This window comes from Theropithecus gelada, chromosome 2 (assembly GCF_003255815.1).
Source record: "Theropithecus gelada isolate Dixy chromosome 2, Tgel_1.0, whole genome shotgun sequence".
NCBI classification, from domain to species: Eukaryota; Metazoa; Chordata; class Mammalia; order Primates; family Cercopithecidae; genus Theropithecus; species Theropithecus gelada.
Genome location: NC_037669.1, coordinates 190,961,152 through 190,981,258, shown reverse-complemented (window position 1 = coordinate 190,981,258; position 20,107 = coordinate 190,961,152). Strand labels below are relative to the sequence as shown.

The 20,107-nt window shown below is 49.7% G+C and overlaps 1 protein-coding gene across 5 annotated transcripts in view; it reads left to right on the top strand.

The window, feature by feature from the left end:
* Nucleotides 1-20,107, top strand: part of TMEM44 (transmembrane protein 44) — a 43,176-nt gene that overhangs the window by 12,929 nt on the left and 10,140 nt on the right. For 3 of the 5 annotated variants that reach the window (XM_025375647.1, XM_025375648.1, XM_025375646.1), the window contains exons 6-9: nucleotides 1,147-1,317; nucleotides 2,945-3,073; nucleotides 7,005-7,109; nucleotides 13,588-13,746. In XM_025375647.1, the coding sequence (XP_025231432.1) occupies nucleotides 1,147-1,317; nucleotides 2,945-3,073; nucleotides 7,005-7,109; nucleotides 13,588-13,746 (564 nt within the window). Of the gene's footprint in view, nucleotides 1-637; nucleotides 769-906; nucleotides 917-1,146; nucleotides 1,318-2,944; nucleotides 3,074-7,004; nucleotides 7,110-13,587; nucleotides 13,747-20,107 lie in introns of all 5 variants that reach the window. The other 2 variants (XM_025375645.1, XM_025375649.1) reach the window with 2 other exon arrangements.

Sequence of the window (20,107 nt, the reverse complement as noted above, 5' to 3'; positions counted from 1 at the left end):
TAATATATAAACTATTTAATTTTAATTCATATATTTATAGGTATATAATCAGAAATATATGGTGTTTGTATATATACATATTCATATACATAGAGTGACTTCCTGCATATAAAGGCTACTTACATATAAATATAAATAGTGCATATTTCCTTTTGTTGAACCAATATTTTTATTACGTATTCTTCAGAAATGTCCTCTTGGCTTTAAAATTTCCAGAATATCATCTCTCATTTTTTGGATCTTCCCCATGTGACCTGGGTCAGAGTCAGTGATCCCAGGGAGAGAAGGGCCAGGTCTCAGCTCTTCTGATTCGGTCTCTGTGTTAGGCTGTTCTTGCGTTGCCTCGGGCCGGGTCATTTGTAAAGATGTAATTGGCTCATGGTTTTGCAGGCACCCAAGCATGACGCCAGCATCTGCGGGGCTTCTGGGGAGGCCTCAGGGAGCTTTTACTCATGGCTGAAGGCAAAGTGTGAGCTGGCAGAGAGAGCAAAGAGGGTGGAAGGGAAGGGGCCACACACACGTTTTTAAACAGCCAGATCTCAGGAGAACTCACTCACTCTCGCGAGGCCAGCACCCAGGGGATGGTGCCAAACCATTTATGAGAAATCCACCTCATGATCCAACCTCCTCCCACCAGGCCCCACCTCCAGCACTGGGGATTACGACTCAGCGTGAGATCTTGGGGGGACAAATGTCCAAACCATCCCAGTCTCCCTCACGTTCTCCCAGCGGACATGGGGGAGCCGCTGCCCAGGGTCGGGTGCTGGGGCCCTGGGATGGCGAGGACCCCCACCCAGCCCTCAGGAGCCCTCTGACTGTGTAAAGAGCTGAGTCGTGATCAGTCAAAGGTACTCTGCTGGAGGGACGTGTTAGGGCCCAGAAAAGGGAGTTGCTCGCTCCCCTTAGGGTTGAACTGGTAAGGGGAGGTTTCTCAGAGTTAAGTTTAAGCCAGGTTTTGAGGGATGAGTAGGAGTCTGATAGGCGGAAGAAGCAACTCCAGCAAAAGCTGGAAGTCTAACAAAAGCATTGCCCTGGGCGACTGGCTGCAGGCAGAGGGCTTGCCCGGCAACCTGCTGTGCCACTGAGGGCCCTGGGTCTTGTGATCTGCTGCTCCTCCCTGCCCAGCCCCTCCCTCTCTCTGCCCAGTGCCGGGGGAAGACATTTCCTTCCATCCACCTGTGGACTCGGCTCCTGTCGGCCCTGGCTGGCCTCCTCTATGCCTCAGCCATTGTGGCCCACGACCGGCAGCCTGAGTACCTGCTGCGGGCCACACCCTGGTTCCTGACCTCCCTCGGCCGCGCAGCGCTGGACCTCACTGTATCCACCCCAGGCCTGGGGAGTTCCCTGCTTGCAGCCAGAGGAGGCCTGTGGCTCCTCCCCTCACTGCCCCTGCTCCCACCCTCCTTTTCTCTTGCTAGATGGAACTCTCCCAGCAGTCAGGGAGTGGTTTGAAGCTTGGGGCAGGCAAACACAAATGCAATTATTTGTAGCTTTATGTTTCTTTTTTTTTTTCTTTTTTTGAGATGGAGTCTCGCTGTGTTGCCCAGGCTAGAGTGCAGTGGCGTGATCTTGGCTCGCTGCAACCTTCACCTTCCAAGTTCAAGCAATTCTCCTGCCTCAGCCTCCCAAGTAGCTGGGACTGCAGGTGCATGCCACCACATCTGGCTAATTTTTGTATTTTTAGTGGAGACTAAACATTTTTGTATTTTTAGATGCTGACTGTGGATAATGGCTATGGCGTGTTGGTGGTGGGGTGTGTGTGAAGGCAAGGCAGGGCCACACCTTCTCTGCAGGCACCAGAGGGATCTTCGCTTGCCTCTCCCAGCTGCTAGTGGAGTTGCAGGAGCTGCTAGTGGCTCCTGGTGTCCCTTGGCACATGGCAGCATCGTTTTCATTTCTGCCTCGGCCTTCACATGGCCTTCTTCCCTTGGTGTATCTTCGTGTATCTCCTTTTCTTATAGGGACCCCAGCTGTTGGAGTTAGGGCCCAGTCCAATCCACTATGACTTCATTATCTAATTATATCAGCAAGGACCCTACTTCCGAATAAGGTCACAGTCTGGGCCAGGTGCAGCGGCTCACACGTGTAATCCCAGCACTTTGGGAGGCCAAGATGGGAGGATCACCTGATGTCAGGAGTTTGAGACTAGCCTGGCCAACATGGTGAAACCCCACCTCTACTAAAAATACAAAAATTACCCGGGCATGATGGCAGGTGCCTGTAATCCCAGCTACTTGGGACGCTGAGGCAAGAGAATCACTTGAACTGGGGAGGCAGGGGTTGCAGTGAGCCAAGATCATACCACCGCACTCCAGCCTGGGTGACAGAGCAAGACTCTGTCTCAAAAAAAAAAAAAAAAAGGTCACATTCAGAGGTGGATCTGAATTCTGAATTTTCAGGGATGCTATCCAACCGACCGCATGTATTGTCACTGTAAGCCAGGCCTGTCAAGAAAGATGTTTTCCAAAATGCTTTTGTTTCGCAAATATTTACCAAGTCCTTGTTAGGGACAGGGTCACATTGGATGCTGGGCCCTTGTAGGGACATGGGGACAGGAATATCCACCCTAGCCCTGTCTTCAGATGAGCTCCTCTTGGTCCCAGGCAGGATAATACCACGGAGGGAGGAGAGTAGGTGAGTGGGGAAGGAGGAGAGTAGGTGAGTAGGGAGGGAGGAGAGTAGGTGAGTGGGGAGGGAGGAGAGTAGGTGAGTGGGGAGGGAGGAGAGTAGGTGAGTGGGGAGGGAGGAGAGTGGGTGCGTGGGGAGGGAGGAGAGTGGGTGAGTGGGGAGGGAGGAGAGTGGGTGAGTGGTGGAGGGAGGAGAGTGGGTGAGGGGGGAGGGAGGAGAGTAGGTGAAGGGGGAGGGAGGTGGCAGCATGGTGTGAAGGGGTGAAGGGCCGCGCTAGGCTGCTGGAATATTCCTACCTTAACTTCCACCATCTCAGATTATTTTCCTTTCGTGTGTGATGAAGAGCAAGATGAGACAGGCCCTAGGATTTGCCACTGAAGCCAGAGAAAGCCCTGACACCCAAGCCCTTTTGACCTGTGCAGAGAAAGAGAAAGAAAACCAGGAGGCGAGGAACGAGGACAAGGTCTCTCTGGCTGGAAAACTCTGGTCCCACAACAGTATCCTGAGAAACAGCAGGATACTGCGGACGTGTGAAAGCTGCCTGCCGAGCGTTCTCTGCAGGCGCGTTCTCTGCAGGCGACTCAGACAGCTGTCCTGTCTCGCTGACGGAACAGTGGCCAAACCTAACACATGACATGTAATGGGCCCATCCTGTTTACTGGCATGGAGTGGACAGGGGCAGTGAGCCTCCATGAGGGCCGGGGCTTGGGAATTCCGGAAGTCCTTCCCTGCTTGCCCAGTTGGTGACTTTATTTTTATTTTTTTTAATCGATTGATTGATTGATTGATTGATTGAGATGGAGTCTTGCTCTGTTGCCCAGGCTGGAGTGCAGTAGCACAATCTCAGCTCACTGCAACCTCTGCCTCCCAGGTTCAAGTGATTCTCCCGCCTTAGCCTCCCAAGTTGCTGGGATTACAGGCATGTGCTACCATGCCTAGCTGATTTTTTGTATTTTTAGTAGAGACGAATGGGGTTTCACCATGTTGGCCAGGCTGGTCTTGAACTCCTGACCTCAGGTGATCCGCCCACCTTGGCCTCCCAAAGTGCTGGGATTACAGGCGTGAGCCATGGTGCCTGGCCCAGCTGGTCACTTTAAAAACCTACTGTTTATGTTCAAAGCTAAGGGAACCTCGGATGCCACAGGATCCTCCAGTTTCCCAATTACACAAATGTTTTGAAGTGTTTTTGATCACTTAAAGACTTAATAAATATAGCAATGTAGATGAAATAGTCAAATGCCCACTTGATGCTTCTGAAGAATTTACTTGCTGGTATATAAGTTCACATGCTACATACCTTCATCATTTTTCAATAATGTGATTTTCATCCGGGTGCAGTGGCTCACGCCTGTAATCCCAGCACTTTGGGTGGCCAAGGCAGGTAGATTGCTTGAGCTCAGGAGCTCAAGACCAGCCTGGGCAACAGGGTGAAACCCCGTCTCTACCAAAAATACAAAAAAAAGTTGGCCGGGTGTGGTGGCGCGCACCTGTAGTCCCAGCTACTTAGGAGGCTGCGGCAGGAGGATCTCTTGATCCTGGAGGCAGAGGTTTCAGTGAGCCAAGATGGTGCCACCGCACTCCAACCTGAGCTACAGAGTGAGACCCCATCTCAAAAACATAAATTGTGTGATTTTCACTCCTATTTCTTCAAACACTGTATTCCCACTTTCACATGCATCTTGAACATCTGCATCATTCGCACCACCTAACACAGGGCTCCAGAGCCTGTCAGCACACCCGGCTACGTGATCCCGCCTTTGGGAATCGGCTTGTGATGCTGCCTCTCAAAACTCCTCTCAAGCCACAAGGACCCATTTGCTATTTGTGGTCATTGCAGTATAACTACTTACTCTATTCCTTGTTTTGTTTTGTTTCGTTTCTGGTTTTTGTTTTGTTTTTTTTAGTTGATAATGCTAGAAAGCTGATCTTTAAACGTGTTGTTTTGGAGGTCAGATGCAGTGGCTCACGCCTGTAATCCCAACACTTTGGGAGGCCGAGGCGGGCAGATCACAAGGTCAGGAGTTTGAGACCAGCCTGACCAACGTGGTGAAACCCCGTCTCTACTAAAAATACAAAAATTAGCTGGGTGTGGTGGCAGGCACCTGTAATCCCAGCTACTCAGGAGGCTGAGGCAGGAGAATCGCTTGAACCTGGGAGGCAGAGGTTGCAGCGAGCCAAGATCGTGCCATTGCACTCCAGCCTAGCAACAAGAGCAAAACTCCATCTCAAAAAATAAAAAAGTGTTGCTTAGGCCAGGCACGGTGGCTCACGCCTGTAATCCCAGCACTTTGGGAGGCCGAGGCAGACTGCCTGAGCTCGGGAGTTTGAGACCAGCCTGGGCAACATGGTGAAACCCCGTCTCTACTGAAAATACAAAAAATCAGCCAGGTGCGGTGGCGAGCACCTGTAATCCCAGCTACTCAGGAGGCTGAGACATGAGAATTGCTTGAACCCAGGAGGCAGAGGTTGCTGTGAGCCAGGATCGTGCCACTGCACTCCAGCCTGGGCGACAAAGTGAAACTCTGTCTCAAGAAAATAAATAAATAAAAATAAAAAATGAAAGTGTTGTTTACAGTAATATCAAACCTTTACAATTATGTCATGCCACCAGCTAAAGTTAATGTGTCTCCTTTTATTGATTTAAATAGATGACCTCTACAAGTAGCCAGTTGTCCAGTTGAGGCCATTTGTCTTCATCAAAAGTTTTTGGTTCCAAATAGTTGAGAAAGTGCCTCAAGGAAAGCTTGTGAGGACTTGAATATGAAGTCACTCCCTCTTTTCTAAGATTTCTTTTTTTTTTTTTTTTTGGGAAAAAAAATCTCATCTATTACCTGGGCTCTTCACTACTTTAGACTCCTCCCACAAAGAGTGGGAGTGAGGCTGTGAGTAACTTCCTCGGTGGCCAGGATGGAGGAGTAATGAGGAGTGCATTTGGACCAACAAAAACAAAAACTGCTCCTCCGAATGTTCTCCAGATGGCTTAACAATGTCATCCGACTGAGTCCATGAAATAGCAGATGATGGTGTATATGACGCAGATGAAAGCATTTTTTTATATAGGTGCTCAGACCAAAGACCCAAGTTCCCATGAAGGCCATAGTGGAAGTTATTTTCATTTCTTTCTAGCAACTGTTAGGAAATTATATTCCGAAAGGGGGCCAAAATATTAACAGAGCTCTGTGTGTCTTGGAATTTTGAAGAGAGATGTAGAAGCCTTTGGAGTCTCTTTAGCAATCCTTCAGAGCAGTGGTTCTCAAAGTGTGGGCCCTAGACCAGGATTACCTGGGAAATTGTGAGAAATGCAAATTTGAGGGCTCCACCCAGATCTCCCATATCTGACACTTAGGGTGTGGTCCAGCGATCTGCATTTTATTTATTTGTTTATTTATTTTTGAGACGAAGTCTCACTTTGTTGCCCAGGTTGAAGTGCAATGGCATGATCTCAGCTCACTGCAACTTCCACCTCCTGGGTTCAAGCGATTCTCCTGCCTCAGCCTCCCGAGTAGCTAGGATTACAGACACATGCCACCTTAACCGGCCAATTTTTGTATTTTTAGTAGAGACGGGGTTTCACCATGTTGACCAGGCTGGTCTCTATCTCCTAACTTCAGGTGATCGGCCTGCCTCGGCCTCCCAAAGTACTGGGATTACAGGCTTTAGCCACCGTGCCCGGCCGCAATCTGTATTGTAGCAAGCCCACAGGGTGCTTCTGATGTGCACCAAGATTAGAGGACCACAGCTTTGCAAAAGCACTTATTTGACACCTATTGCAGTGGTTCTCAAACTTTGCCGGGTGTCAGAATCACCTGGGGAGCGTTTAAACTATCCACTTCCCAGTTACATCTCATACCAATGAAATCAGAATGTCTGGAAGTGGGAAGTAAACATTCGTGGTTTTGTTTGTACGATAGGGCCTCACTCTGTCACCTAGGCTGGAATGCAGTGCCTCCATCACAGCTCACTCCAGATCGCTGCTCAGCTGGGGATCTTCAAAAGCAGAATAGGCCAGGTGTGGTGGCTCATGCCTGTCATCCCAGCACTTCGGGAGGCCGAGGTGGGAGGATCACCCCTGGATCCCTTGAGTCCAGGACTTCAAGACCAGCCTGGGCAACACAGTGAAACTGGTCCCTACAAAAAAAAAAAAAATAGATTCCTAATTGATTCTACTGTGCTGCAGAATTTGGGAAACACTGAATTACTGTGACCCGAAAGAGAAAGATAAGACACATAGGAAGCCGAAAGTGAGATGTGCTGTAAAAAAAAGAGAGAGAGAGAAAATACCACGGGGACCCTTTTGAATAAAATGTGACCTTGTTTTTAGAAAATGCCTCCTGACTGAGAATTCTCCTTTCTGTCTCCCTGCCTTTACTTGCAAGAATTTGGATTGGGTGCCTCTCACCACACTGTCACACTGCAAGTCACTGAGGACAATGACAGCAATCAGTCGCTACATGGAGCTGACCATTGAGCCTGTGCAGCAGGTGAGTGGCCATCAGTCACGGCCAGGTGTCTGAGAGGGTGGGAAGCAGTCATGGAAGGCTTCCTGGAGGAGGTGATGCTTTAGCTGAGGGATGGGCAGGAGAAAACAGACAAGCAGGTAAAAAAGAAGGAGCTCTCCAAGGTTGCAGTGGAGGGGCAGATGTAGGGGAGTGTTGGAAAGAAAAATATTTTCCCTGTACCCTCATAACTGATGAAACACAGAGTAACAAGAGAGAAAAACTGTTTAAACAAACAAAAACAGCTTAAATTACTTGTACATGGAAATTTACAAAGAAAAATGTGGCTCAAGGAGGTGGCCAGATGATGGAGGCGTATATACCATATTAGGCTAAATCAAGCAAAAGAGGTTTGGGGTTCTGGGGTGGGAGGTAAGGTGAGGGAGGACCTGTGTGGGAAATAAGGGTTGTCTTGCTATGCAGGTGAGAGTCTCTCGGGTGACAAGAGTTGTCTCTGGAAGTAGCTCTCTTCCTGGTGCAGAAATATCTTTACAAATGGGAATTTCCTTTATAAATACAAATTTCCTTTATGAAGGGAAAATGTATACTCTATTTTCAGGCAGTTAGGGGAGGTTAATAGCTTCTGCTTCTGCTGGTTTTCAAATACCTTTAGGTCTGAGGAATCCATATGCTAAAGAGGCATATTTCGGGGTGGTGTATGCTGGTGCCCTTCAGGAGTGAGGGGAGATGAAAGGGCTGGAGGAGGCAGGGGTCAGGTCATTTAGACATGGAGCCTTATCTTTTTTTTTTTGAGTCAGAGTCTCACTCTGTTGCCAGGTTGGAGTACAGTGGCACAATCTCGGCTCACTGCAACCTCCGCCCCGCCAGGTTCAAGTGATTCTCCTATCTCAGCCTCCCAAGAAACTGGGATTACAGACAGGCATGCGCCACCACGTCTGGCTAATTTTTGTATTTTTAGTAGAAACGGGGTTTCACCATGTTGGCCAGGCTGGTCTGGATCTCTTGACCTCATGATCTGCTGGCCTCGGCCTCCCAAAGTGCTGGGACTACACGTGTCAGCCACCGTGCCCAGCCATGTCTATCATCTTGAGGGTGATGGGAGTCAGGAGGCTTGAGTACTGGAGACTCAGGGTCAGGCGTGCATTTTAGAGCCATCCGGGAAGTGGCTGCAGGTGGCCTGGGGGGAAGGAGAGTAGCAGCCGAGCAGTGGGTCAGGGCCAGTCGGAAGCCCGAGGAAGAGGAAGTGTGACCTAACCTGAGGTTGGAGCAGATGGAGAAGCAGAGATGGAGTTGAGCGAGTTGGGAAGTGGAGCGTTGGAGGGGTGAGGAGGTGCAGGTGAGGGAGGGAGGGCTCCGGATGACTCCCTGAGTTCTGGCCTACACGGGGGGTCCTCAGGAGGAGGAGGATTGGTAAAGAGGTGACGAGAAGTTCCTCCCATGTCCCACTTTCCCCCCGAGACTGTCTTGTCGAGGTCACCGATGACTTCCAAGCTGCTAAATCCACCATCATTCCATTCTGAGATTCCAGGCACCCGGCCACCAGCTGCTCCTGGCATCTGTGGCCCCCATTCTTCTGTGTTTCCTGCCACCCTCACAGGCTCTTCTTTCCCCTCGGCCTCTGCTGGCTCCTCCGGGTAAACTTGACTGTAGAGAGGGAGTCCAACGCCCTGTCCCAGGCAGGCTCGCTGTTCCTCGTGGGCCCTGCAGTCCCACAGTCCCCTCGCTCTGCACACCAGTCCTTGCTAACCCCCACCCAGTTTGTGTCTCTGTCCTTTCCCCTCCCCTCAGTTCCTATCTCAGCTGCCCAGCTGCCCATTCAGCCGTCACCATATGGCGTCTCACACTTACCTCGTCCAATGCCCAGACCGGCTCCTCTCCCCATCTTCCTCATCTTAGTAAAAGACGCAGTCTATGCAGTGGTTCAAGCCCAAAATTCCTCTTTCCCTGGCCACACCCCCATGCCCATCCATTCCTTTTGAGAGTCCTATAAATGCTTTCTTATTTAAACTAGGTCTTGAGTCCAGCGGCCTCCTGGCTATCATCCTCTCCACTTCTTCTGTGGTCCTGCCCTGCCCATCTCTGACGAGCCCCAGAAAGATCATTCACAAATGTAAATTACGTCTTGTTCCTCCTGTGTTTAAAACACTCCTCTGGGCCAGGGCTCTTGGTGGCCCACACCTGTAATCCTAATACTTTGGGAACCTGAGGTCGGAGTATCACTTGAGGCCAGGAGTTCGAGACCAGCCTGGACCACATAGCAAGACCCCATCTCTCAGCTCCTGTTCACTCCTGTCTCCCGCACAGAGTTTCTCTCCATTCCTCTGCCCAGAATGTTCTCCCTCCCGATGTTTCACACGGCTGCCTCTTTCTTGTCTTTCCAGCTTCAACGTAAATGTCTTCTTCTCCAAAGCTCTTCCCCAACCACCCAGTCCGAAGTAGGACCCCTCTGTCCTACTACTCTATTTTATTACCTATTGAAATTCTCTACAAAGCACTTACCACGATCTTTTGCTTTGGTTTGTCTGTGTCCTGCTGAGATGTAAACTGTATCTTCTGTCTCATTGACTCCTGGTGCCTATAATCTTGCAGTCCTGGGCTCTCAGTAAAGGTGTGTTTTGACTACATGGTCCAGTGTCGAGGGCCCCTGCCAGGCTGCCCAGACACACCGGTGCTCGGAGAGAGTCTGGGCCTGAGAGAGAGGTTTTGCTTTTTGCTGTTGTTCCTTGTATCCTGGGTGCACAGAACCTTGTGTATGACCTAAGCAAAGTTCAGAGAGATTCAGGGCATGCCTTTGTAGCTAAGAGTCCGCTTCAGCCATTACACCGTCCTTCCAAAGGGAGGGAGGAAGCAGGGTATGTGGGGAACCCTTGGGAAGGCACGGGAGTCCCTGCAGCATCTGGCCAAAGCTTTGCACTGGAAAGTTCTACCTCATGGGACTTCCAAAGGAGAATAGTGTAAAAGTTGTATTCACTTTAACCCGTCCAGGAGCTCAGTCTTGAAGGGATTCTTGTTGGGGAACAGATTCCATGAAAGAAGAGTGTGTTCCACCTTCATTCTCTCCCACTGAAGCCCACAAGCACGTCCTTGGGCTTCCACCCAGCTGCTTCCTTCTGTGTCCATCAGAGGGAGCCCCGAGCCCCACTGTCCAGCCGGGCTGGCAGGTGCCTCCCTCAGCGCTCGGGGCACGCCTCCCATCACAGCCTATCCACTGAGGGTGAAGGACTTGCCAGGCTCTGAGTAAGCAATAGCAGCCAACACTTACATGGTACTTACGGGCTAGAGTGCTGGTCTAAGTGCTTTACACAGGTTAACTTGCCCCCACAGCCGAGCCCTGAGGACTATACCCATTTTACAGGTAAGGAAACTGGGGGTTGGAGCAGTTAAGTGACCCACTCGAGGTCACACAGCTTGTCGGTGATGGAACCGGATTCAGACCTGTGTCTACCTGAGTTTGTGCCATTGACCTCTATGCTGTAAAGCCTTTTACTTGGCATAATGGCTGACACCAAGTAAACACTTGATAAGTGGCGATTTATTATTAATAAAATAATACTATTTACCATGTAAGTGTTAATAAAAATGAGCCTAACAACCATATGAGGAAGCGTCCTCATATATTTTACATTGCCATAAAGGAACACCTGAGGCTGGGTAATTCAGAAAGAAAAGAGGGTTATGTGGCTCACGGTTCTGCGTGTTTATATGGCGCCAGCATCTGCATCGGTGAGGCCTCAGGCTGCCTCCACTCATGGGGAAGGCAAAAGGGAGCAGGCTCCACATGGCAGGAGAGAGAGGAAGGGGTGCCAGGCTCTTTCTAACAAGCAGTTCTTACAGAACAGAATGAGAACTCACCCACCAGAAGGGTTCTTCCGCCAGGATCCAGACGCCTCCCACTAGGCCCCACTTCCAACACTGGGGTCACATTTCAACGTGAGATTCAGCGGGGCCAAACAAACCACATCCAAACCATAGCAGAGAGATACTATTATTATTTCTATTTTCTTTTCTTTTTCTTTTCTTTTTTTTGAGGCAGAGTCTTGTTCTGTCACCCAGGCTGGAGTGCAGTGGCATGATCTCAGCTCACTGTGACCCACACCTCCCGTGTTCAAGAGATTCTTGATTCTCATGCCTCAGCCTCCCAAATAACTGAGACTACAGGCACATGCCACCACGCCTGGCTGTTTTATGTGTGTGTTTTTTTTAGTGGAGAAGGGGTTTTGCCATGTTGCCCAGGCTGTTCTCGAACTCCTGACCTCAACTGATCTGCCTGCCTCGGCCTCCCAAAGTGCTGGGATTACAGGTGTGAGCCACTGTGCCTGGCCTATATCTATTATTATTATTTTATTAACAATTAATAATGTTATTTTCAATTGAGGCACAGAGAGGTTAAGTAACTTGCCCAAGATCCCAGAGTTAGAAAAATCACAGAACTAGGATTCAAACTAAGCCTGCCCGATTCAGGGACCTGGGCTTTTATAAAGAGAATATGCTCTCTGTGCTACCATTTTGTACCTGCTCAGTTAGCAGCTTTAAACATTGTTTTAATGTGAATGTCTGACTGGGCAAGATTCTGGGGAAACAGGCACCCTGTCGGCTCTGTCCACTGATACATACCCATCTGGAAATGGGTAAGGAGAGCTGCAGAGGTGCTCCCTTGTTTTCCCAGCAACCCCCCGAGCACTGGTCCTAAGGAGCGACTTTCCAGGAGACGCAGGGGGAGCAGCATCGTGGTTCAGGCTGAGCCTCCGGAGGGGCAAAGGGGCCTCATGGGGCCATATGGATCGGCTCCTGCATCCTCGGCTTGCAGCATTTGAAAACTCTGTTTTATCTCTTGATGCAGGTGTGGTCAGGCCCTGGGCGTTTATAAAATTTGTCGTCGTCATTCCTGGGAGGCCTCTGCTTCCCCACTCCCATCCAGAGCCCTCTGTTTCAGCATCCTTCCCAGCTGGGCGGCAGGGTGGGCCCTCACGTGTGTTCCTGCTTCCAGAATGCTGCCTTTGTTTCTCTTGTGGATTTTCTCTGCCGGTCCTCCTGACTCTCACAGGAACCTGTGCACTTAGCCCATCAAGGGCTGAAGCCCTGCTTGATTTGGGTCGAGTACTCGTAGCCATTCTTCTCATGTGTCCCAGGCATTTACATCTGAACCCCATGACACCCCTCCCTGGGGGCGAAGCAGGGATTATCATCCCCTTTTATAGATTAGGAAACCGAGACTCAGAGAGGACAACTTTCTTTATTAGGTGATGTGGTTTGGCTGTGTCCCCACGCACATCTCATCTTGAATTCCCACATGTTGCAGGAGGGACCCAGGGGGAGGTAATTGAATTATGGGGGCAGGTCTTTCTCATGGTGTTCTCGCGACAGTGAATTAGTCTCAGGAGAGCTGACGGTTTTATAAAAGAGGAGCTCCCCTACACAAGCTCGCTCTTTGCCTGCTGCCATCCATGTAAGACATGACATGCTCCCCCTAGCCTTCCGCCATGATTGTGAGGCCTTCCCAGCCATGTGGAACTGTAAGTCTCATTAAACCTCTTTTTCTTCCCAGTCTCAGATATGTCTTTATCAGCAGCGTGAAAACGAACCAATACATTAGATCACATGGTTAATTAGTGGAAGATGCTGGTCCAGAAAGCAGGTTGTTTGCCCTGTCATGTGTCAGTGGAATGACATGAATCCTGTAGGACTTCAAAAGTTCGGCTGGTGGAGCTTTGTAGGTCTCTGAGGGAGCCCCCATGAGCCCATGGGGGAAACTTTGGTCTGAGATTGATTGATAGATAGATAGATAGATAGATAGATAGATAGATAGATAGATGATAGATAGATACATAGATACATAGAAAATCTCACAAGTTTCTTTCTACCTTAAACCTTCCTAATTCACCCCAACTCACTTTCATGCCCTGCTGGTGGGCATGGGGAAAGCCTCTGTGGGGTGCGTTTTTAGCAGTAGCTATACAGATTTCAAACGTACATACTCTCTTTAATCCAGCAATTCCACCTCTAGGAATGTATCCTTTACTCTGAAATCTTGGATGTACTGCAGTGTAATTTACTGCAGTCAGTACTGATTGCAAAAGCAAGAGCCTAGAAACACATGAAACACCCATTAGTAGGGGATGAGTTAAATAGACTGGGAACACCTAAAATGCTACCAAAAAGCTCCCAAATCTTCTGATACAGAACTATCTCTAAATCATGGTGTTAGGTGAAAAAAAACAGGGTGCTTAAGAGAATGGAATGTGTGCTATCATTTTGGAAATCGGGGGAAATATGGGTCTGCATTTGATTGTATATGTCTAGTGTATCTGGAGGGATACACAAGACATTGGGCACTGGCTGTCCCTGGGGAGAACTGGGTGGCCGGGGCAGGCGAGCACAGGGAGATGCTGCGCTGCACACCCTTTTGTACATTTTGAACACTGAAGTATGTGAATGCTTTGACAATTCAACCATCAAAACTAAACTACGTGTCCTCGCCTGCCCTTTCTCACACACCTTGCAGGCAGGCTGCAGTGCCACCAGGCTGCCAGGTGACGGACAGACGAGCGCTGGAGATGCGTTGCTGCAGGAGCCCCCATCGTACCCTCCCGTTCAGGTCATCCGGGCCCGAGTGTCTTCCAGCAGCTCCTCCAAGGTCTCCTCCATCAACTCCGACCTGGAGGTACACGGCTGTTGCCTGCTGGGTGGGTGCGTGGGTGCCGTCGTTCACGGACACTTGCTGGGTGCTCCTTGGGGCTTGCACAGCTGTTCTCATCTTAGCCACGTTAACCTCACACCTGCTGAATAATGAATGAGGCCGGGCACGGTGGCTCATGCCTGTAATTCTAGCACTTGGGGAGGCTGAGGCAGGTGGATCATCTGAGGTCAGGAGTTCGAGACCAGCCTGGGCAACATGGCGAAACCCCATCTCTACTAAAAATACAAAAATTAGCCAGGCGTAGTGGCAGGCACCTGTAATCCCAGCTACCCAGGAGGCTAAGGTAGGAGAATCTCTTGAACCTGGAAGGCAGAGGTTGTAGTGAGCCGAGATCGCACCATTGCACTTCAGTCTGGGCAATAGAACGAGACTCTGTCTCAAAAAAAAAGAAAAAAAAAATGAACTTCCATGGGGCTCCTACAGTGTGTCAGTACAGTACTGACAAGAGGTTTCCACAGTCACATTAGTCTCAAGGACACTGCATATTAAGAGTCCGGTCTTCACAGATCACTTGCACGATAAATGAATGAGTAACAAATGTTTAAAAGTCTCGGTGGGCTGGGTGCAGTGGCTCGCGCCTGTAATCCCAACACTTTGGGAGGCCAAGGCGGGTGGATCACAAGGTCAGGAGATCGAGACCATCCTGGCTAACACAGTAAAACCCCATCTCTACTAAAAATGCAAAAAATTAGCCTGGCGTGGTGGTGGATGCCTGTAGTCCCAGCTACTTGGGAGGCTGAGGGAGGAGAATGGCGTGAACCCGGGAGTTAGAGCCGAGATCGCGCCACTGCACTCCAGCCTGGGCAACAAAGCAAGATTCCGTCTCAAAAAAAAAAAAAAAAAAGTCTCGGTGTTGGCTGGGTGTGATGGCTCACACCTGTAATCCCGACACTTTGAGAGGCTGAAGCAGGCAGATCACCTGAGGTCAGGAGTTGGAGAACAGCTTGGCCAACATGGCAAAACTCTGTCTCTACTAAAAATGCAAAAATTCGCCAGGCGTAATGGCTCACACTTGTAATCCCAGCTACTCAGGAGGCTGAGGCAGGAGAATCACTTGAACCCAGGAGGCAGAAATTGCAGTGAGCCAAGATCACACCACTGCGCTCCAGCTTAGCCAACAGAGCGAGACTCTGTCTAAAAAAAAAAGTCTCTCTGCTTCTCAAACTACTTTGCATGGGAGCTTTTCCTCCCCGCTAAGGAGCAGCAGCCACATCCTGCTGTGTAGTGGTGCCATACACAAGTGGGCCCTGTGGTGGGCACCGTGGCTGACACTGTATAAACTTTACCTCATTTTGAGTTTTTATATCTGTGAATAAAACACACGTCACAGCTTGGATCACACACAGGCGTAACTCTCAAGTCTGAGCTGTTCTCTCTCTTGGTCCACAGCTGTGATTCCCACCCCCATTCAGTGAGGAGGCTTCCGTTTGTCAGTGGAAAAATGAGAACCACAAGGGCGATGTAGTGGCCGCCTGTGTGTCAGTAGACAGTTGCCAGCTGTCTTTTGGTGGGGGGAGAGGACTGTCTTCCGTTTTGAGTTTGTGTCCTCCCAACTGTTTTGGTGTTAAATGCCGTTTTAGGAAAGAATGGTAATAGCAAGCAGTAGTTGGTGTTGAGTTTTTGGTTTGGGGTTTAATTGGCCTTATTTGGCAAAATAATCAATTAGCCATTGTAAGTCCCCTAGATTGGTTGAACTTAAACTGGCCCTTGAAATCTGAAACTCAGATCCACTGACTGGGATAAAGTCTGGATTCCTCAGGGTGGCAGTCCAGGCCTCTCATAGCCTGCCCGGCTTCACACGCCCTCCCTCACCGGGAGCACTGCCTGGCCACGGACTCTTCTCTGGCCCTTTTGCCACAGGTCAGAATCTGACCCAGAGACTAACGGCTCCTTCTTCTGAGTCCCCTGAGCATATACCTTTCTTTTTTTTTTTTTTTGAGACAGAGTTCTCGCTCTGTCACCCAGGCTGGAGTGCAGTGGTGTGGTCTCAGCTCACTGCAACCTCTGCCTCCTGAGTTCAAGAGATTCTCGTGCCTCAGCCTCCCCAGTAGCTGGGATTACAGGTGCCTGCCACCCTGCCCAGCTAATTTTTGTATTTTTAGTAGAGATGGGGTTCCACAATGTTGGCCAGGCTGGTCTTGAACTCCTGACCTCAGGTGATCCACGCACCTTGGCCTCCCAAAGTGCTGGGATTACAGGCGTGAGCCACTGCACCCAGCCTAGAGCACGTACCTTTCTAACACCGCTTCCACTGCTGGCCGTGCACCCCGGGAGCCACAGTGGCCTGGGTTGCCTTTGCATCTCTCTGTCCCTGCATCCTGGAACACAGCCGGCCTGAGGGCTGGGTTTGAGTTAGGGACTCTGCATCCTTTGGGTTCATATTCCTATGTCATTCTGTGTTGTGTGGTTCTCGGATCCGGTCTCAGAACTCGTAGGACACCCACAGCACGTGGCTGGCAACCTGGAGCCAGCAGTCTTGGCAGAGATCTAAGCCTAAAGGGGACCGGAGTGAGCATGATGGCAGAGTGCATTCAGTGAGCAGGGACAGTGACGTTGGTGACTCAGGGATGGCGACAGGGAGGGAGAAGTAACATTTGTTCTGCGGAAACAAGGTCCACTCTTGCCACCCACCCTTGGTTGAGGTAAGGACTGCACAGTGAACTTGAAAATTTCAGAAATTTGTCCTTGTAGCTGGTTTGGGCTGTTTTCTTGTTTTGCAGTCTTTGTTCTTTCTCTACTCTTATCTCTCTCTTTTCTAGAAATCTATTGTTAAAAATATGTAAATTCCAGCCGGGCACGGTGGCTCACGCCTGTAATCCCAGCACTTTTTGTGAGGCCAAGGCAGGTGGATCACCTGAGGTCAGAGGTTCAAGACCAGCCTGGCGAACGTGGCGAAGCTCTGTCTCTACTAAAAATACAAAAATTAGCCGGGCGTGGCCAGACTGGGTGGCTCACGCCTGTAATCCCAGCACTTTGGGAGGCCGAGGTGGGTGGATCACCTGAAGTCAGGAGTTCAGGAGGAGCCTGACCAACATGGAGAAACCCCACCTTTACCAAAAATACAAAATTAGCCAGGCGTGGTGGCGAATGCCTGTAATCCCAGCTACTGGGGAGGCTGAGGCAGGAGAATCACTTGAACCCAGGAGGCGGAGGTTTTGGTGAGCCGAGATCGTGCCATTGCACTCCAGCCTGGGCAACGATCGAAACTCCGTCTCAAAACAAAACAAAAAAAAATTAGCTGGGCGTGGTGGCAGGCACCTGTAATCCTAGCTACGGAGGAGGCTGAGGCAGGAGAATCACTTGAACCTGGGGGGTGGAGGTTGCAGTGAGCCGAGATCACACCACTGCACTCCAACCTGGGCGAAAGAGCGAAACTCCGCCTCAAAAAAAAAAAAAAATGTAAATTCCAAGAAGACAGGGTCACATACTTAAATTAAGCAAGTGGAAATGAATGCTTTCGCCATGTACAAGGAATATATTTTTAGAAGTTCAGCAGCTGCAGCCTCCCTCCCCGTAACCCCCACCCACTTTCCACCACGGTCTTCCTCCTTCATGCCCTAAAACATACAGATAATACAAATGACGAAGCTGCTGAGGTCCTGTAAAGAGATTGCTTAATACCAAACTAAACGTAGATAATAGCAGGTCAAACAGGATTGTAAAGTTTCCAATATAGACCGAATATAGACTTACTAATAAATGAGCAAGAAATCTTTTTTCAGGTTTGTGATCCTCTGGGCCTTCTGGTAATCTATATTTTCTGTTCTTTTTTTTTCTTTTTGAGACGGAGGCTTGCTCTGTCACTAGGCTGGAGTGCAGTGGCGCTATCTTGGCTCACTGCAAGCTCTGCCTCCCGGTTTCAAGCAATTCCCCTGCCTCAGCCTCCTGGGTATCTGGGACTATAGGCATGCACCACCATGCCTGGCTAATTTTTTTTTATATTTTAGTAGAGACGGGGTTTCACCATGTTGACCAAGATGGTCACGATCTCCTGACCTCGTGACCCACCTACCTCAGCCTCCCAAAGTGCTGGGATTACAGGCATGAGCCACCGCACCCGGCTTATTTTCTGTTCTTAAAAGTAATAAATGTTTCTGGGCTGGGCACGGTGGCTCACTCCTGTAATTCCAGCACTTTAGGAGGCTGAGACATGCTGAGATGGGCGGATTGCCTGAGCTCGGGAGCTCAAGATCAGCCTGGATAACATGGTGAAACCCCGTCTCTACTAAAAATACAAACCCTATCTCTACCAAAAATAAAAATAAAAAATTAGCTGGACATAGTGGTACAAGCCCATAGTCCCAGCTACTTGGGAGACTGAGGTGGGAGGATTGCTTGAGCCCAGAAAGCGGAGGTTGCAGTGAGCCCAGATTGTGCCACTGCACTCCAGCCTGGGAATCAGAGTAAGACCCTGTTTAAAACAAAACAAAACAAAAATAAATGTTTTGGTAGAAAATTTGGAAAATGGACCGGGCTTGGTGGCTCACACTTGTAATCCCAGCACTTTGGGAGGCTGAGGCGGGTGGATTACCTGAGGTCAGGAGTTCGAGACCAGCCTAGCCAACATGGTGAAACCCCATTTCGACTAAAAATACAAAAATTAGCCAGGTGCGGTGGCACATGCCCGTAATCCCAGCTACTGGGGAGGCTGAGACAGGAGAATCGCTTGAACTCAGGAAGCGGAGGTTGCAGTGAGCCGAGATTGTGCCATTGCACTCCAGCCTGGGCAACAAGAGCAAAACTCCGTCTCAAAAAAAAGAAAAAAAACAAAAAGCAAAACAAAACTTAGCCAGGCACAGTGGCACGCACCTGTAATCCCAGCTACTCAGGAGGCTAAGGCAGGAGAATCGCCTGAACCCGGGAGGTGGAGGTTGCAGTGAGCCAAGATCAAACCACTGCACCCCAACCTGGACAACAGAATGAGACTCTGTCTCAAAAAAAAAAGAAAGAAAGAAAGAAAAAGAAAATTAAAAAAAATTTGGAAAGTGTAAAAAATGTGAAGAAGAAAATTAAAATTAACCCCAAGCCTACCAAACAATGGCCGCCTCCCAGGTGGTGGGGCTGTTCTGGCCTGACATGCCCCCTATTGGATTGAAACGATATTCCTTGAAGATCCTGGTTCGTTGGCGGCTGAAGGTGGGCGAGGCGGTGTCTTTGAGCAGATGAAGTGTCACACCACACTTCACCTGGCTGTTGGGTCACTCATGCAGCACACATTTTGTCCCAGTGGGAATTTGAAGGAAACATCCGTGAGGGACCAATAGACCGGCCCCAGCCCACCGCATAGGATGACAGGCACTTGGTAAACCAGTCACAGTGGAGAGTCTGGTCCTCTGCCTCACTCTTCCAGACCATACTCTGGAGGGACATAGCATACAGATTGAAGTCAGGGCCTCACGTCCTCACTTCCTCTGGTTCGTGACTTCTTCTGCTCCCAAGAGAATTGCGTAATTCAAATATTTCATGGCGTTGGGCTCAGACCACCCAGGGCTTCTGTCTCCACTCTTGGACTGCCCCGGCCTGGCTGCCAAGGTGTGCTGCCGTTCCCTAGCCACCTCCCGTTGTCTGTCTGTGACTGACCAACTCGGCTTCTGTTCGATCCTTGGGTTGATGAGTGAATGCTCTCTGACTCCCACTGAGGGGTCTGTGGGCCTGGGAGCCACTCTGTGTCTTTAAGGTGACGTGTTTCCCTCATCTATGGTCCTTTGTGATTTGGTAATTAACTCTGGGATGGGGTGGCAGTTTTATGTCCAAGTTCTCGGGGCATGGACGGACTGTTTTGAATACTTCTTGCAGTACGCTAGAGGAAGTGGAGAAATGAGTGGTTTCAACACTCCATGGTACCCACAGCACTCCAGTTCATAAAGTGTTTTAAATCCATTAACAAGAAAAGCGGTGCTCATTGCGAATAGTGACTGTGCTAGGCACGGTGTGGCCTATCCTTTCCTAGCACCGTTTGCCTTGACAGCCTGAGTCAGGAGACTGGGACTAGGTAAGTTTAAGTCACTTCCCTGAAAAAACATAATAATGGTGATAAGAAGTGGTGGCAGAACTGGGGTTTGAACCTAGTTCTGTCTGCTCTGAAGCCTCTCTTATTAACCACCGCACTCCACTGCCTTGCCAGAGACGGGTACCCAGGGAGGTGTGCAGGAGCGTGTTTATTATCCATTATTCCCATTTTACAGATGAGAAAATGAACCCTCTGCCCAGGTGTCTTTTCACTCAGCTGTGCTCTGACTCTGTTGTCAAGGAGTGTCAGAACAGGAGACAGCTGAGACAGACAGGACCCTGGGCATGTGGGGCTTGCATGGAAGGAGAACTTGGC